We start from the raw sequence: 18,013 nt of genomic DNA, 5'->3' as shown, positions 1-18,013 counted from the left end.
CTTACTTACATGATGACAAGTTTGAATGTAGAATGAGCCAGTACACTTATATGCTTTGCAATCCTTTCACATGTATTTTTTATTCTTCGGTATGTTTTCATTCTCTCTATAAGTCGCTCATATAATCTTCCATAATATTTTTTGTATAGATGTGTTGAATGTGTTGAAGGGAACAATGTACAAGAGTTAGAGGCTTTTGTGATATTATATGGGACGGTGACAGTTCATCTGATGCCACTTGACTTATCTTCATTGTGCATTGAAAGCTATGCTCTAACTTCTATTTTGTCACATTTTTTGCTACATCCCATCTCTATGCCATTACACTTCGTTTTTCCCCTCAATTATTATTTATTGGTATATATTATTGAGTAAAGTCTCTCTCTCTCTCTCTCTCTCTCTCTCTCTCTCTCACACACACACACACACACGCACACACACACACGCGCGCACACACACACAGCAAACCTATAGTAGTTTCTTGTACTATGCCAGTTTGATTGGTATAGGGAATTTCTATAACTTGTACATGTATAAAAAAAAACAATTAACATATATTTGTTCAAAGATCAACCGATATTTGACTTGCATTTCGTTAGCGGTCGAATTATTGTATGTTAGATCAATTTTTGAGAGCTAACAAGCTTTGGATTCCAAGTAGGCCTCGTGAGGTGGCAGACAAGGTGGCAGAGAAATCTCATTGTCTCCAATAATTGTCCCTTCCTTCCTCTCTTATCACATACTACAATATATATATATATATATATATATATATATATATTATATATATGTATATATTATATATTGTGGAGTTGATCTTGATCTTGATCTGTATTACTTTAAACAATTACATAATGATACGTGTGGTGTAACAACCACCTTGTCCTCGTGAGTTAGCTAGACCACCATAATAAACTCCAAGGATTTTCATGAAGTGTTTGTTAATGTATTGGATTAATTAATAAACTCAAATGTCCTTTATATTTACCATACAATACATGCAGGTTTTGATAAATTTTTAGTAGATATTTAAGTTCTAGCACTTTTAATCAGATTTATATCCCAAGGATGGTTGTCTTGTACCTTGAAATTAAGATGCTATAAAATAAAAGAACATGTAACTTTCTTTGGGCAAATGCTTCAATTAATTATTGCTAGACCACATGTCACGTGAATATTTTCATGTCATTCAAAGAGCTGCCAAAACACTTGATTGTTTGATGTAAGTTTTGACAATTCTAAATAAAACTATTTAGACTCGAGGAATAAATGCAAAATTAGTTGAGAGTTAATACCAATTAAATTAGGTGTAGTGTGTTGTATTACAAATAAGTACAAGATTACTATAATTGATAATTTTGGTAATAATAATACTAATAAAAAAAATGCAAAAAAATAAAACCAATACCGCCGAACAAAGAAATTGACAATTTTTGGTATATCTCAAAACCAATGAGAAGATCAAATGAGAGGACTTTTTTGTAACTTTTGAACCTCTCTTATGAGTATGGTGGCAAAAAAAAAAAAAAAAAACTTGCACCTTGTTGTCACATATTCCACATCCAGCTCACAAACTCTTGTTGGCGATTTGACATACCTTCCAAACAAGCCCACATGAAATTATTAATTGAAAACCACCATTATTTATTTTCCATTCCTTTCATCCATAAATAAAGAATAAACATTAAATTAAAAATCCCACCTTTCTTTCTTTCTTTCTTCCTTTCTTTTAGAAGCTACAAAAAGGCAATCACACTCTCATTTCTTCTTCTCCTCCTACTACACCTCTCTCCTCTCCCCAAACCCAATTGTCTAATTTTTTTTTTATTTAAAAAAAAAAAAAAAAAAAAAAGAATGAGAGAAATTCTTCACATTCAAGCCGGTCAATGTGGGAACCAAATAGGAGGGAAGTTCTGGGAAGTGGTGTGCGACGAGCATGGGATTGACACGTGTGGGAGCTACGTTGGAGACTCGCCACTTCAGCTCGAGAGGGTCAACGTGTACTACAACGAGGCGAGTGGCGGGAGGTACGTGCCACGCGCTGTCCTAATGGACCTCGAGCCCGGTACCATGGACGCGCTGAGAACTGGGCCGTATGGGAAGATTTTCAGGCCCGATAACTTTGTGTTCGGCCAAAATGGGGCCGGAAATAATTGGGCCAAAGGTCACTACACCGAAGGAGCTGAGCTCATTGACTCTGTCCTTGACGTTGTTAGGAAAGAGGCTGAGAATTGTGACTGCTTACAAGGTAATTATCATTTTTATGTCCTCTCTAACTTTTAAATTATTAATTATTATTATGGCGGCTTGGTGTTATTTATTTTCCCATCTCACTCAAAAAAATCTTTAGGAAAGTGGTTCCTTAGTATAGTCATTTTATTCATCTCGGTTTAGTGACATTTTTTTTTTGTTAGTTTTACATCTAGATCTAGGGAATTAATTTTGTGTTTGTTTTGTCCTTTAGATTATTATTATTATAATGCTAGTTTTGGGTGGAGTTTCATTAAAAATATTTTAGATCTGTGTTCCGATTTCAAATTTTTTATACGGAAATGTCGAAAAAATTCATTAGTAATTTTCAATGAAAAATTAACCCAAACATTAAATTGAGATCATAATATCCTTTTTTTATTATTATTTATGGATTGAAACGCCGAGGACTAAATTGATAGATTCTTGATAAATCAGGGTTTCAGATATGCCATTCGCTTGGGGGCGGGACGGGATCGGGGATGGGGACGCTGCTGATATCGAAGATAAGGGAGGAGTATCCGGATCGGATGATGATGACGTTCTCTGTTTTCCCATCCCCGAAAGTCTCGGACACAGTCGTTGAGCCCTACAATGCAACTCTCTCTGTTCATCAGCTTGTCGAGAACGCTGACGAGTGTATGGTTCTCGACAACGAGGCTCTCTACGACATCTGCTTCCGTACCCTCAAGCTCACCAACCCCAGCTGTAAGATCGTCCGACAATCTTTTAACTTGTAACACTTACAAGGCACCCATTTTTTTTTTTTTGAGGTCTTTCACATTAATCTCTTCATTAATTGTCTAGAGTATTAATACAGTTTGAATCCTTTTTCTTGTTGTCAATTTAACACATAGCAATTAATCAACCTGTAAGTAAGTTCTCTTAGTTTTGATCCATAAAACTTTTAACTTGTGACGCAAGGCACCCAACTTTTTACACTACTAACGGGATTGATCCAGTTGGAACCCTATTTCTTGTTTCCATTTTTGTGTAGAGCAATCTTACACATAGCAATTAATCCAGCTGTAAGTAAATTCTCTTAGTTTTGATCCATAAAACTTTTAACTTGGGACACAAGGCACACAACTTCTTACACTAACGGGATAATTCCAGTTTGATGTTGAACCGTCTTTATTTTTTTCTTTCTATTTTTTCTGTTAGCAGTTTGGTAGATCAACACCCACATCGGTAATGCGCAATATACAATTCGGATACTATCTTCAATTTTGAGAAAGAATCACAATGCTTTACATGATAATTTCTTACAAGCCATACATATTTTAGGAAGTTGAGATTAAATTGTTTTTATGACTCAAACACATAAATATAGGAGTATGTAATATTTTAGATTTGAAACGGTCGTCACATGTATGTGTTGAATAGTTGTGTAATAACATCACGTAATCTTTCTTGTGCAGTCGGAGACTTGAACCATCTGATCTCCACCACAATGAGCGGGGTAACTTGCTGCCTAAGGTTCCCGGGGCAGCTCAACTCTGACCTCAGAAAGCTCGCCGTGAACCTCATCCCGTTCCCTCGGCTCCACTTCTTCATGGTGGGCTTCGCGCCCCTCACCTCCCGCGGGTCCCAGCAATACCGGGCCCTCATGATCCCCGAGCTGACTCAGCAGATGTGGGACGCCAAGAACATGATGTGCGCCGCGGACCCTCGCCACGGGAGATACCTAACCGCCTCAGCCATGTTCCGGGGAAAGATGAGCACGAAGGAGGTGGACGAGCAGATGATCAACGTCCAGAACAAGAACTCGTCGTACTTTGTCGAGTGGATCCCAAACAACGTCAAGTCCAGCGTTTGCGACATTCCTCCGACGGGGCTTTCGATGTCGTCGACGTTCATGGGGAACTCGACGTCGATCCAAGAGATGTTCCGGAGAGTTTCCGAGCAGTTCACGGTCATGTTCCGTCGCAAGGCTTTCTTGCATTGGTACACCGGGGAAGGAATGGACGAGATGGAATTCACCGAGGCCGAGAGCAACATGAACGACCTCGTCTCCGAGTATCAGCAATACCAAGATGCCGTGACCGTCGAAGACGACGGAGAGTACGAGGACGAAGAAGCCGATGCCAATTGATAGTAAAAAAAAAGGGGGGGAGGAAAAAAAATGGCATCAAACTACATGCCTTGCATCGCAAGAAAGATACAGTAACGGCTCCTTTTGCAATATGGGAACTTTTAAGTCTTTTGAAATAAGGATAATGATAAAAATATATTTTTGAGGTGATGAATTATGTATGTTGGTTGTTAATTGTTTCCTTCTTAAACGTTTATATATTCATTTGTTTTGGATTGTTTTGTAATAAGGATGTTATTGAGCAACTATTGCATGCACATGTGTTGTGAGTTTTTTTTTTTTTTTTTTTTTTTTTTTTTTTTTGTTCTTTCTTTTTGTATTAATGAAATGTTGATGTATGTAATGGGTTATTCATTATAACAAAGATGCCAACTCTTGATACTCTTCAAAATGACCAAAGTGACTGACTTAAGAGTATTATTCTCGTATACCAAACAAGCTCTTAATTCCTTTTAGAGCTTGATTAGTATAGGCTCCTAGTTCTCGATGTATTTTGTAGTCGAGATTAAAAAAGTTTCTTTACTAGAGACTCTTACGTAGCGAATCATAAATGCTTATTGTCATTATTCATTATGTAATAGTAATACAACCCAGCTACTAAAATGATTTTAAAAAATATACATATAAAGTTTATAAACTGATGATTCATTGATAATGCACTAAATACACAGACTAATTGCTGCTAATGATAATTTGATAATGCCAAGATTATAAATTAGCTAATTATTTTAAAATTGTAAGAAATAACAAATTGGGTCCATAGCTCAGTGGTAGAGCATTTGACTGCAGATCAAGAGGTCACCGGTTCGAACCCGGTTGGGCCCTCATTTTTACTTTTTTTTATTTGATTTTAAACTTGTTTTTACTTTCTCAAAACGGTCTTTATTTATTTTTATTTTTTTTTCAATCAACTTTGGTTTTCTATGTTTCAGTGCTATTCATTTTTGCCTTTTCACGCCAACAATATAGATAAATATATTTTCTCAATCGACATTAGTTTTTCTTGGATTAAAAAATTACCGTGGTGCATCGAATTTTTTTATTTTTCCTTAAATAATTTATATTCCATTTTTTTTTTATCATAAGCCAATTTTATCACAACTGATCCATGGGAAAGTTTTAATAATCTCTTCTTCAATTTTATTTATCACGGCAGGCATGCATAGACTCGTTGCGCTGTATAAACCCCATCTCGTCGCAATTTTACTCGTTGGTTTTTACTACGGTGACACATTTGAACCTAAGATCTCCTATAAACTACAAAATCTCATTAGTACATAGCATAGTCCAAGCGAATCCACTTAAAATCTTTTACAAACTATGACCGGCCTGTTGTCAAACCGGTCACAGTTGGTGTGGTTCTCACCGGCGCCCTTGAACGAGGATGGAAAAAGTAAATCATCGCCTTCCTTGCAATTCAAGTAATATCGGGGCAAATCCGATGAGCCGCTACGAGTACGAACAATTATAATCGCTTATGCGTATGAAGAGCTTGGAGTGTTCAGCGTAATAGTGTTCCACCTCGACGGAGGCGAAATCGAAATCAATTGGGGGATCGATCGGGCATGGGAAGCCATTCGTTCCTATTGGGGTCGTAGACCTCGAAATTATTCATTTTACTCAGATCTTCGCTCCGATGAGCACAGCGCGAGGAAAAGATTTCGGAGATCGCATAGGCTCGTCTTCTCGTAGGTTATGGTGGTTTCCGGGCCCCACGTGGAAAGACTGAGAGAGAAGGATTCGACTCGTCTTCGTAGCCGCCGAAAATGTAGAGAGAGTCGTGTTCACGAGCGTGAAGGCCATGCAAATCGGAAACTCGGTGGAGAATCGAATGGCGGGTTATAAACGCTGGGAAGGCCTCTTTACGTAACACCCACGAAATAGATATAGTGCCTGTAGTAATCTGCAGAATTCGGAGTCGTAACGATACACACTTGCTCTTATCAATTATAAATTACAAATTCTCTTTTGAAAAAAAAAACAGCACAATGAAAAGAACACGCAATGATAAATACTAAACATCATAAGCAATCGGAGATGATCAAACCTGATTAACAAAGGCTTAGGCTTAGGCTTAGGGTTTCATTCATCAGCTTATGTAAACGGAGGACTAGGCTTATTTCCACTTTTACCCTTCAACTTTTAGTGAAAGTTATAAAAAAAAAAAAAAAAAAAAAAATTGGCTGCCATGAAATAGGAAAGCAAAAACCAGCAATTAGAGGAGAAAACGCTTAAAAAAAAAAAAAAAAAAAAGAAGAAGAAGAAGAAAACGTAGTGAGCACAAAAACGTACAAGATTGGCACAACATTCCATTTCTGATATCACTCTTGTTAATGCAAAATCAAAACAACAGTTCTTTTCATTCATTCCCACGAGTACTTTACAAAATTAAAACCATGTGTTTGTACACAAGCGTCTAAATTATTTCTCATCATGATTCATGCATGAACTACACATCATGCAACATCCAAGCCCTCATTGCTTTCTTTTTTTCTTTTTTTTTTTGTCACCAAACAATGATCATCCAACCCATCCAATAATAATGTTGGAAAAGAATGCTTTCAAGATCACCACAATTAACCAGTCCTAACCAGACCCAGGACACAAAAAAAAAAAAAAAAAAAAAAAAGCTCTCTAACCCGAATTTGAAACAGCGATGATTATGAATAATGATGCGTATATGCAATTACGGGGGTTGTATGTGCTTCATCTTTGGCCCGATGAAAGCTCACTTCGGTCTTTCACCTTTTTTCTACGGGTCAAGCTGAGGCGGTTCTTTTAGTCTCGAGTTCAGAACCCTCTTTGAGAGCTACTTGTGCCTCAGTTTCCCTTGATAGAGCAAAAAGTGTTACGGCCTGTAAATACGAAGCTATGTGCCAAACCGGTGATATTACTTGCGCTTGTACTGCATCGTTGAAGGCTTCGTCTGGCATTTCGCTCATCAGATAACTCAGACAACGACGAGCAAAGACCGTTGGAGACACCATCGTTCCACCCTCTATGAACTGCAACGCCAAAAGAATGTCAGAATAATCACCGAAAACTATTTTACAGCTGAGATGATTCCAAGAAGAAAAAAAAAACGTCCAGGTTTAAAAAAGACGAAACCCAATGATCCCGTGGTAGAGACAGAAAACTGAGTATAGACCAGATTGAATTATTGCAAAGGAATTCATACTTGATCTATACTACTAAGTCCCCAAGTTCAAAGTAAGTCAACAAACAAACACAATGTTTTTTTTTTTTTTTTTTAATTATAATCAATCTGCGAGATTTTAGGCTGATACGGGTTCACAGGCAACTCGGAGTGTAAATTTGACCTGAGTGTAACACTCGATCGCAGCTCTGAAATCTTTATGGCGGTACGCCACGTCACCCTTTTTCTTCGCATTCAATGTGTCTTGCATTTGGTTGGTCCACATCTGGAACGAAAGCTAAAACATTGTGCCCAAATCTTTATTATGATACAGGGGATATAATAATAAGTAAAACAGCGTTATTTAATGTTATTTATTGGGTGGCTAAATTAAAATTTTATGTCACAAACGCACCTCGGTCGCTGTACCTTCATCGTCCTTGTACCCAAGATTTTCCAAGATCTCATGTATGGCCGTCAAATCCCTTCTCACACAAGCTTCGCCGAGCGGTGATAGATCTAAAGCTTCGCCGCTGTGTGGAATTCCCATCAATACATGAGACGGAACCTGCGGAATAAGTTGCCCTAAAATTTATTTTGATATCGAAGAAATGAAGTTCATCGTAAAAAGTCTTTTCATGAATAATATTAATTATAGAGTTTAATTGATCACGTTGATACGAACTGGTAACTTTTTTTTATAATTGCAATACAACCGAAAGGATATATGATAGCGATATCGCAGTCTTGAGAGGTCGGTGCTCTCCAATTTATTCCGCACTCTAATTCCTCATACCATTTCCATGCCTAATTTCTCCTAATTCCTCTTATTTATAGGCTACCTAACTTCTAAGTATTCTAAATTTAGCCCCCTAATTATCTCTTATTATTATTACGCCCCTCAATATCTAGTTCCTACCATATATACGTCGTCTAATTACTTAACAAGACATACTGACCTCGGCGTCTTTCTGAAGAGGAATCAAAGAGGTGACTAATGACTTGGGATTAGGACGTTCTCGGGGCTCATATTGTAGGCACCGCGAAGCTAAACGCACCAGCTCTGTCCCCTCGTCGTTTGTGAATTGGCCTTCCAAACAAGAATCCGTTAGCATCTGAAGATTCCTGTCTCGTATCAAGTCGAGCGCCTGAAATGTAATTTTTATAAGCACGTGAAGTTGAATTTTGAACCAGTCGTCTAGAGAGACTGATTCAAACGGTGCTGGACTAGTCCTTTATGTTATAACGAGGCTCACATGGCTTGGAGGAATATGCTTCCCACTCAGAAGATCAAGCAAAAGAGTGCCGAAACTGTAAATTACACTTTCCGAAGTAACCCTTCCTGCAGAGAGGACAATATATTCAGACGTAAATAATAACTAGAGTAGTCCTCGTCGAGACATCACGACATTCATAATGTGATAAAAAGATTATAAACCGCCCGCAAATAGAATACTCATGGGAGTAAGAAACACAAGCAACAAAGATCCTTTGTACTCAAGGTAGATATGAAATAATAATCAAATACAGATTTGTTTTGAACCCTAGGTAGACGGGTATCTTCAGAGGAGTTTGAACACAGGACCTCTTGGAAATAAACCAAGGACCTGACCACAAGATCAACAACTCTTAGGAAACATCGAATAGAATAAAGCGTGTCTCAGTCACTTTCATAAGCATCATGACATCTAAATGATCTCGCTGTGGTACAATGTATTTTGGCATTTCAGTATTCCCAGATGTAGTATGGGAACAATAAAAAATATGCTTGGAATGAGACAAATGACACTAAGTAATATAACACAGACCGATCTCTGTCTCACAGATACGAAAAATACGCATTTGAAACAGAATCTAGGCTAAGAGGACTCTATTTGTCTATGATTCATAGTTCTAGAAAACAAAAAAGAAACAATAACTATGAAAACACAGGCAGGGATTGCATGACCAGCTGCTACCAAGAAAATGTTGGGCTGTATTTCCCGAAATAATGATAATAGTTTTTATAACACGATACCTGTCCTCAAGTACTCAGGAGGAGTGAATGCCAGATTTGTACTGTAACTTTTCCCGTCTCTGCTGTTTTTCATGAGACCAAAGCATGAAAGCCTAGGATTGCCTTCCTGAGGTTCCGGGGGAGTAATTCATATCAGTAGCGACTACAGAAGAAGACATAAACTGACTACAAATTGAAAGATTGAAAACAAACTTACATCGTCAAAGACGACTCTATAAGCATTAAGATCGTGATAAAGAGCACGTCCTTTCACGGTGCAATATTCAAGTGCTTGTGCGAGATATAAAGCCACCCTTAATCTCATCGCCCATTTCATTGGTTGCGATTCCCCTACATCAGCATGTAATAAAAACAACATATTTGAAGAGTTGCGTGTTAACAAAAAAACGTGAAAGAAATATTAATTTTCCACTAAGAAACTGAACATTTAAAACCTTTTTTTTTTACAGTGTTGCCGATCACCCTAGGGATAATATTGCATTTGGAAACATATGAAAAGATAACCATTGCACAAGATCAACAGGTTAAGAAAGTAATGGGCTTACAATGGAATAAGTGCTTTGCTAAGGTGTCATTGGGCATAAACTCGGCAACAAGTAACCTCTCTTCACCTTCATAGCAACAGCCAAGTAAATTCACCAATCGCTGGTTCCGGAGCTGCCCAACAGCCCTAGCTTCTTCCTGAAATAATATTAATAATAACAATAATAATGCCTATATGTCAAGCAGCTTCAAGGAACACCTAATATTCAATTGGAAAACAGAATAACCCATCACAAAATATTAATGAAGTTTATAATAGGACTTCAGGCAGAAACAATTAGTTAATCACTAGGGTCAGAATCGGTATTAATAAGCTGTCCGTTTATCTTGTATTCTCTTTTATCACTTATCAATTAAATTCAGAAGGTTCTTATCATAAGAGCATATCCAAATTCCAAAGGATTCCTGGCCATTATAGAGACATCATATTCATAGAACATGATTCCCAAATTGGATTAGAAGCGGTTCCGAACCAGACTTACCAAAAATTGCCTGGCATCGGGCCAGGCCGACCTATTGAATCTTTTGACGGCGATCCGAGTCTGATTCTCGAATTTCCCTTTGTAGACCACGTTCGGAGCTTTTTCCCCGTGCTCGGAAACTATGTTCTCCACGGCGAATCCCGACGTGGCTATCCTAAGTTGCTCCACCGTGTACTCGTGGAACGCGGGTAAATTAAGATCATTCCTCTCCTCGGTTTCTACAAAATTCATTCTGAGAATATTAAAAACGTTCCTAATCTCCATTCACACACAAATTGAAATGAAAAGACAAGTAGTGTATCGCGAGAATTTCGCTTACCAACTTTTTCGGCCGCGGAAGTGGTTCCATTTTGTTCGGAGTCCACACAACAAGACGAGAGCTTCGAACAATCACTGCCCATTGCAAGAACCAGAATCCGGAAATCGACCACTATTTAGCTCTGAGCTTTGAAAGTTACTCGAAGTCTTCAATCTCTCTCCACAAAGCCTTCATCGTCAATCCAATTCCATTCTTTGGCAGACAAAGACCAAAAATAAATCTCAATAAACGCCAATGTGACAGTTCAAATTGAATTTGCAACAATTCCATTAAGATTTCATTTGAATACAGTTCAAAAAAAAAAAAGAGCAACGAACAGAGAAATCGGATGAAAAGATAAACAAAGTCTAAAAGAGAAATTTTTTGATGGAATATTCAGTATTTAAGCAGAAACAAACACTCGCATCTTTATCCGAATCTATTCGAATTCTGAGTCAACTCAGTGTCAACGAGCTACGTAAACTGAGTCCACGAACTCGTCAACAAAAATGAAAAACAAAATCAGCTTTCTGAGCAATTCCAAAACCTCGAACACTCACTAATCAACAAACATGAAACACCGATTTTAGCTCTCAGATCAAAACTCAAAACAAACACTAAAAAAAATGAAATAAGGCCGAGCTTTCAAGAAAAACCTGAAAACGAATCGTCGTCCTCGATTCGGTCAAAAGGCAATAGATCAATTCGAGGTTTTTTCCTGTTTTATATAATATATTTGAATAAATTAAACGCTCTTAGCGCATACTTACACAAACATTTATTAATATATATAATAAATATAATATTGGAATCATAAAGACACGCACACATGGATATGGAAGACTGGGTGAAGAAAGGAAAAAAGTGAATCTCTTTCGAATCAGAGACCATAAAAGCCTTTTTGTTCTTCGAAGCTCTCTCAGAGACTCTTTCAGAATTCAGAACTGAAGTCTGAAAATGTTGTAACAGCTTTTTTCATTCAGATTTGGATGAGAGAATAATTTAATATTCTGTATAAATTATTTATTTACTTTTTTTTTCTGTGTTTTCTTTTCCCTATTTCCACCGACATGAGTTTTCTTTTTCTTTTTTTCTATTTTTTTAACACAACTTATGAAGCCACCAAATGTCCAGTTAAAAGTTAAAAAATTTCTCTTAAATGAATAGTGAATTAATAAATATTCAATAAAAAAAAATAAGTGTATCAATAGATTAAATTACGCTATGCAAATATAAAATTAATAACGAGGACGGATAAATTTGGACATTCTTTCCAAACAAAAAATCAACAAAAATTGTTCTTTCTTACAACCCGGTGTTGTATAATTTTCATAATATTACGAAATGGACGTCGGTTAATTTTTTTTAATTTTTTTTACAACAAAAGAGCGAGATATTTGTATTATTTTCTCATTCTATACAAATATGAATTAGCAATCAGCAAAAAATTCAAGCGGATTCTGATTCTGCCCGGATGAGATGGTTGCCAAAAAAATGGGGGTCAGAATCAGCAATGGCCAATTCAGAGTCTCCAATGAAAAAAAAATTATCATTGTTTTATATTTCAATGATCCATGTTTGGATATGATTTTCGTTCCACTAAATATTTGAAATGTGTGATTTTACTTCCATTCTTTATATCCAAATCTAATGTCATAAAATGCTGATACGTATCTCATATAAATTTTACATCTGTATATTAAAAAAAGGTATTGCGCATATGAAAAAAAAAATTGAAAATAATAAAATTATATTGGCATGTAATCTATATATATATATATATATATATATATATATATATATATATATCTGCGCGTTACTGCGGAATAATTAATATATTTTAGTGTGGATGAATAAATACATAGAGACATGTCCAAAAATATTTAAATTTGAAAAAATGTATTTATAGTTTTTTAAAAATATATTTATTTTTCTGATAAAAAAATATATATCGATACGAATGAACACTACTTGAATATTTTATTTTTTATTAAAAAATTTGAATTATGATTATAAGGGTGAAGGTTGACATTTATGATTTGTAGTGTTTTACATTTTGGTGATTTACACGATAGAGAAAAAAAACTTATTTAGTGATAAAATAAATATAGAGTTCTTGTTGTGCAAATAATAATTTAAATATAGTTTTTTTTTAATGTAGCTCTAGTTATCGCATCCATATTCTTGTGATCAATATGATTATTTAGTATTGAAAAATCTGGCCATAAAACATATTTCATATCAAACAAATACCCAACGTTTGCATGGTTTCAGAAAACTAGCCATTTGTTAGTTATTTTCATGTGTATTTTACTTCTATCCTTCTAAACATTCAATTTTTATCTTATAAAATCTTACTATTTGACTAATAGTTATTAAAAAAATATTGCATTAAATTTCGGATTAATAATTCATGTTTAATTAAGTCTCACCTTCAAAACACATCGAGATCCGCAATCTAAGAAGACATCATTAACATAAAGAGAAAAAGATCTAAAGTCCTACATAAATATCTCAATAAGTGAGATATGCAGTCTCACATAATATATCACTCACGAAACAACTAAACAATCTCAATATCTAGACTTTTAATTTATATTCTTACATTTTCGATCTGCACACGTAAATCTACACTCTCAAAATCTCTACATGTCTAGTGAATTTAAACTTTCATGATCGCTCGCTCTCTACATACGTGATTTTTTCACTCTCACGATCTTGATGTGCATAAGTGAATCTACAATTTAACTTACTCAATCCTACATGTCCCCACTATATTGCTCATCATCAGGGTGTCAGTAATTATTTATTTTAACATCGTAGTAATGTCAGATACAAACTCAGTATTAGTATATAAGCACGTCTCTACAATTATACTAGTATCCTTAAGACAAAATATGCAATTCACAAATGACATATAATAAAAATCAAATCTTACAGTGTGTCTTGTGCACATCACACCATAAAAAACAAAGTTATATTGTATTACACATAAATATCTACTTATCTAATTGGAAAATTTATAAGGATTTTAACTTCACTTGAGCAAACTTCTAAGAAAACTCTTACTCGAGCTCGTCCCTTGGTAGTTAACATTTAATTTAGATATTATGACACTACTACAAATTCAATTTTTTGATCCGAAAAGGTATTAGATGCGATATGTCGCACCTAAAAATCGCACCTAAGCTTATATTAGATGTGACATGTCGCACTAGATACTCATCCGGATAACTAATTTTTTTGCTGAAGTTAAGTGGTATTCGGTGCGACACTGTCGCACCGGATATTATTTCGTCGCACCTAATACCTTTCAGTGCGACGACTGGCCAAAAAAGAAGAACACTCGGCCGTCTTCACTCGGCTAAGATCACTCGGTCGTCTTCACTCGGCCAAGGCCACCAGGTCGTTTTCACCCGACTGTCTTTTCTCGGCTAGGACCACCCGGTATTCTTCACTCGGCCAAGACCACTCAGTCGTCTTCACTCGACTAAGATCATCCGGCCGTCTTCACTCGGCCAAGATCACCCGCCCATCTCCACCACCTAATCAAGTATTTTTCACCAAACTCTCGGCTCCTATAAATACCTCACTCATTCGCAACACAGTGTAAGTTTTTTTCAGCTTGTCAAAACTCTACAAAAATCACACTACAACTCTCTCTCTCTCTCTCTCTCTCTCTCTCTCTCTCTCTCTCTCTCACTCTCTCTCTCTCTCTCACTCTCTAGAAAACATAGAGACGAGTACAAATCGTTCACCAATAACATAATACAACACGACTAATGTTGAGCGTCAGAGCGCGCGCTGAGGGAAAACTCTTTGCGTCCCTCTAGATTCACATTTTCTTTGTGGTTAGGTGAAGGTGCAATGATTCGAAGACCCGGCGAAGAACACGAAGAACATGGAAGATTCAAAGACCCAGAGACTTGAAGATCCGAAGACCCGGACACTCGAAGATCCAAATAACATGAACACGGCAATAAGAGAATAACTTCACCAAACCTAACCTCTGTGCGGTCATAGGGTCCAGCCCTAGATCGAACCAAGGACGGTTCGTAGTGCTAATCAAAAAACGTGATTAACACACACACACACACATATATATATATATATATATATATATATATATATATATATATATATACACACACACACACTAAGTAACAACATGCGCTACGCACATGATTAATATTGATTTATTTAGCATGCATAATTTGGTACATGTTTAGATTAAGAGTTGAGACGAACCAATATCAATTAAAAGACAAATTACTACAATCAAAATAAGGATTTACTATAAAAACAAAACAAAAACGAGGATAGTGAGAACGATTATTGTCTTGAGCCACGGAAATGAGATTCTAGCTCTCAAAGAAGAAAAAAATAGTTTGCAAAAAAAAAAAAAATCAACATCATTGTTTATTGGTACAATTGGACAAGCATCCGACCCCACCAGACTCCACTTAACGCCAACATTCTTATTCAAGTTGCTTTTGATCTTCGACCCTCTAATCTGCAAACAAATTGAGTATCATCGGGTAATACCTCAACTTCACCTTATTTATTCGTTCTTTTCTTTTTTACATTGTATTGAACCATTTTTAGTCTAAAATTGAGACAATTTCAAAATACCATCAAGCTTAACATTATTGCCTTCAAGCTCAATATCAAGCACCACTATGTTGTCATCTTCCTCTCCTTCTTTTAGATTATTAAGTTGTAGCATTTTTTTTTATTTTCCTCAAAGAGGCCATTAAATAACAAGACCCAAATTTCGCTAATCTCAAGCATTAAGCTCCACATCCTGACTTACATCGTGACAGTCCAATTGGGTAGTCGAGATGTAACGGTCATCGTCGAAACGAGAACGACCTCAGATGGGTCCATCTTTCATGTCTCCGTTGCTCTCATCCATCTCGAATCTCTTATGCTAATCATTCACGCTCTCTGAATGCTAAAGTTCATAAACAAAAAGAATCTATAATATTTCAATGATTTACCCGGAATCTAAAACCATAATGCACAAAAAAATAATTTGCTTCAGTATTCGAGGATGTTTTCCCTAAAATGTTTCGAAATATAAAATTAACAAATATAAAAATAATTGAGCTCGTTAAAGTAATCTCAACATAAACATCACGATCAGAAGGACTATGTAGTTCAATCGAGCAGTGCGACTTTGAAAGAGATTAATGTTCGACCAATAAGTAAGATCTATTTCGCTGTATAAACAAATAAAGCTCTTATTAGTTTTAAGTATCAACAAATGGCCAAGTCAGATAATAAAAAAATGTAGCATAAAAAGTCGTGGCAAGAAACATATATACTAGCAAACTCAATGAATTTATTATTAAGATTCTAAGCATGACATTAAATTGAGTTGGAAGAATAAAGAATGATCTTTTTTAAAAAATGACCTACCCGATTGATATTCAAAAGAATAAGGAAAAATATTGATCACAGGTAAGTACTTACATTTAATGAATTGAAAATTCAATTTCCGTAAACAATATACTTAATTCGATTACAAATCAGAACCACAAAAAATTAGCAATGCAAAGGGACAATAGTACTTGTTTGAAAGAAATCAAGAGGCTCGAGGATATTTCGAGACCCGAATGAAATCCCACCATTTTATTTGTTCACAACCCAATACACAAGAGAAAAAATAAACAATGATCTGCGCTATACATTTTTTTATAAATCACAAAAACATTTAGTAAATATCCAAGAGCTTCGATTCGGAATCCAAACTCGAATCGTACTTGGCGTTTTAGCTAAAATAGCAGTCCCGATTTTCCCCCTAATTTACCACATCAAAACAAATTTATCAATGAACATAGCTATGAGAATTATTAGTAAGAATATCAAAATGGGATCCCTATCAAAATAGCTTAGTAATTCGTAGTGAAGAAATCAAGACTCCAATTTCAAAAGTTTGAATTTGAGAACTTAAATTCTAAGAGCTTTGTTGATCCTCTCTCTGATCCATCGAGGCCCCGAATATAATCTCACCTTTTTATTTGGGGTTATCAATGTATATGGCCACCCGGATATAAGGAATTGATTTTTAGCCCACATCATGTTAATTTATTGTTAATAGCCAATTGAATTTATTAACAGTATTGAAAAATACCCATTTACTCTTTAAAATTCTCGCCCATTTGTTGGACACACTTAATTAGAAAATCGGAATCATATATTCGGCCTTAACTAATCGCGTAAATCGAGGAATGTCATTAAAACCGAATACCAATTTTCACACACAACACGCAAGCATTTAATAATTGAAGAAAAAAAAACCCAAAAAAACTCTCGACCGAAACCCAAAACCTATTAAAATAAAACCCAAAAAACTCACCGACTCCCCCACCACCACCGTGGCGCGTCACGAATCCGACTCCCCCACCACCACCGCGGCTTGTCACGAATCGGAAGTCGCGGCGTCGCGTCTCAGCGTCAAGATGAAACTTGGCGGCGGCGAGGCGGTAGAGGAGGGCATTGAGGTCGCCGACGGTGAGATCGCCGTGGGAGGAGCGCGCGAGCTTCACCCGGGTGGGCCGTTCGACCCGTTGGGGAAGGTGTCAGCGTCGGGAAGAAGGAAGGCCCGACACTTGCTCGCACGCCGCCATCGATCGATTGATCCACACTTTTTTTTCCCTTTTCAAGGGGGCAGAGGTTTTTTTTTTTTTTTTTTTTTTTACTATTTTTATTGTAAATGAGTATTGCAAATGTACAAGGAAGAAATTTACAGTACATAAATATGTTAATATGTTAACATAGCCGGGATTGCAAAAGGCCTGCGAGAAGGCTCCGACGCCCAAGAAAGATGGGTCGGTGATTTGCGTGACGAGGAAGATGAGTTTCAATGGTTATTTGGTTGTACAGATTAGGATGATTCGTATTTGTTCGGATGATGTACATTTGTGTAAATACAAAGCATATTTACAGTATATTCGTGTAAATACAAAACATATTTACAGTATATTCATTGTAAATACAAAACATATTTACAGTATATTCATTGTAAATAATTTGAAAAAAGTTATGGAAAATATTTTGGACGTTCTAAAATTATGAATATATGAAAGATAAAATAATATCAATAAATGAATATTATATTTACAGATTTTATCCATAATGAATTGCCACGAAAATATAAACTAATTAAATAAAGTCAACGCTGAAACTT

General features: G+C 36.1%; 2 protein-coding genes and 1 non-coding gene across 5 annotated transcripts; 2 read left to right on the top strand and 1 right to left on the bottom strand.

Annotated features, from left to right (window-relative positions):
- Nucleotides 1–1,719: 1,719 nt before the first annotated feature.
- Nucleotides 1,720–4,626, top strand: LOC149405744 (tubulin beta-5 chain-like). Its single transcript, XM_089608011.1, has 3 exons — nucleotides 1,720–2,248; nucleotides 2,689–2,958; nucleotides 3,672–4,626. The coding sequence occupies exons 1-3, from the start codon at nucleotides 1,855–1,857 to the stop codon at nucleotides 4,343–4,345; spliced, it is 1,338 nt and encodes a 445-aa protein (XP_089464137.1). The 5' UTR covers nucleotides 1,720–1,854; the 3' UTR covers nucleotides 4,346–4,626.
- Nucleotides 4,627–5,098: 472 nt separating this feature from the next.
- Nucleotides 5,099–5,170, top strand: TRNAC-GCA (transfer RNA cysteine (anticodon GCA)). The gene has a single exon. It is a non-coding gene; the product is annotated as a tRNA-Cys (tRNA).
- Nucleotides 5,171–6,620: 1,450 nt separating this feature from the next.
- On the bottom strand, nucleotides 6,621–11,821 carry BSK7 (kinase with tetratricopeptide repeat domain-containing protein). 3 transcript variants are annotated; one of them, XM_089608009.1, is made up of 12 exons: nucleotides 11,649–11,821; nucleotides 11,478–11,539; nucleotides 10,843–11,034; nucleotides 10,524–10,741; nucleotides 10,044–10,179; nucleotides 9,695–9,828; nucleotides 9,499–9,604; nucleotides 8,738–8,823; nucleotides 8,441–8,629; nucleotides 7,897–8,049; nucleotides 7,666–7,767; nucleotides 6,621–7,350 (listed from the first exon to the last, which is right to left on the bottom strand). In XM_089608009.1, the coding sequence occupies exons 3-12, from the start codon at nucleotides 10,922–10,924 to the stop codon at nucleotides 7,105–7,107; spliced, it is 1,452 nt and encodes a 483-aa protein (XP_089464135.1). In that variant the 5' UTR covers nucleotides 10,925–11,034; nucleotides 11,478–11,539; nucleotides 11,649–11,821; the 3' UTR covers nucleotides 6,621–7,104. The 3 variants fall into 3 exon arrangements, with proteins under 3 accessions (XP_089464135.1, XP_089464134.1, XP_089464136.1); XM_089608008.1 differs by having other exon boundaries at nucleotides 7,666–7,779; nucleotides 11,649–11,820; XM_089608010.1 differs by having other exon boundaries at nucleotides 7,666–7,779; nucleotides 10,524–10,755; nucleotides 11,649–11,802.
- Between the last annotated feature and the right edge of the window lie 6,192 nt (nucleotides 11,822–18,013).

The sequence above is a fragment of the Urtica dioica genome, chromosome 2, assembly GCF_054948205.1.
Source record: "Urtica dioica subsp. dioica isolate 48M chromosome 2, U.dioica_male_clone48M_v1_H2, whole genome shotgun sequence".
Taxonomy (NCBI): Eukaryota; Viridiplantae; Streptophyta; class Magnoliopsida; order Rosales; family Urticaceae; genus Urtica; species Urtica dioica.
The sequence above is the reverse complement of the archived record's forward strand: the minus strand, read 5'-3'. Positions and strand labels throughout refer to the sequence as shown.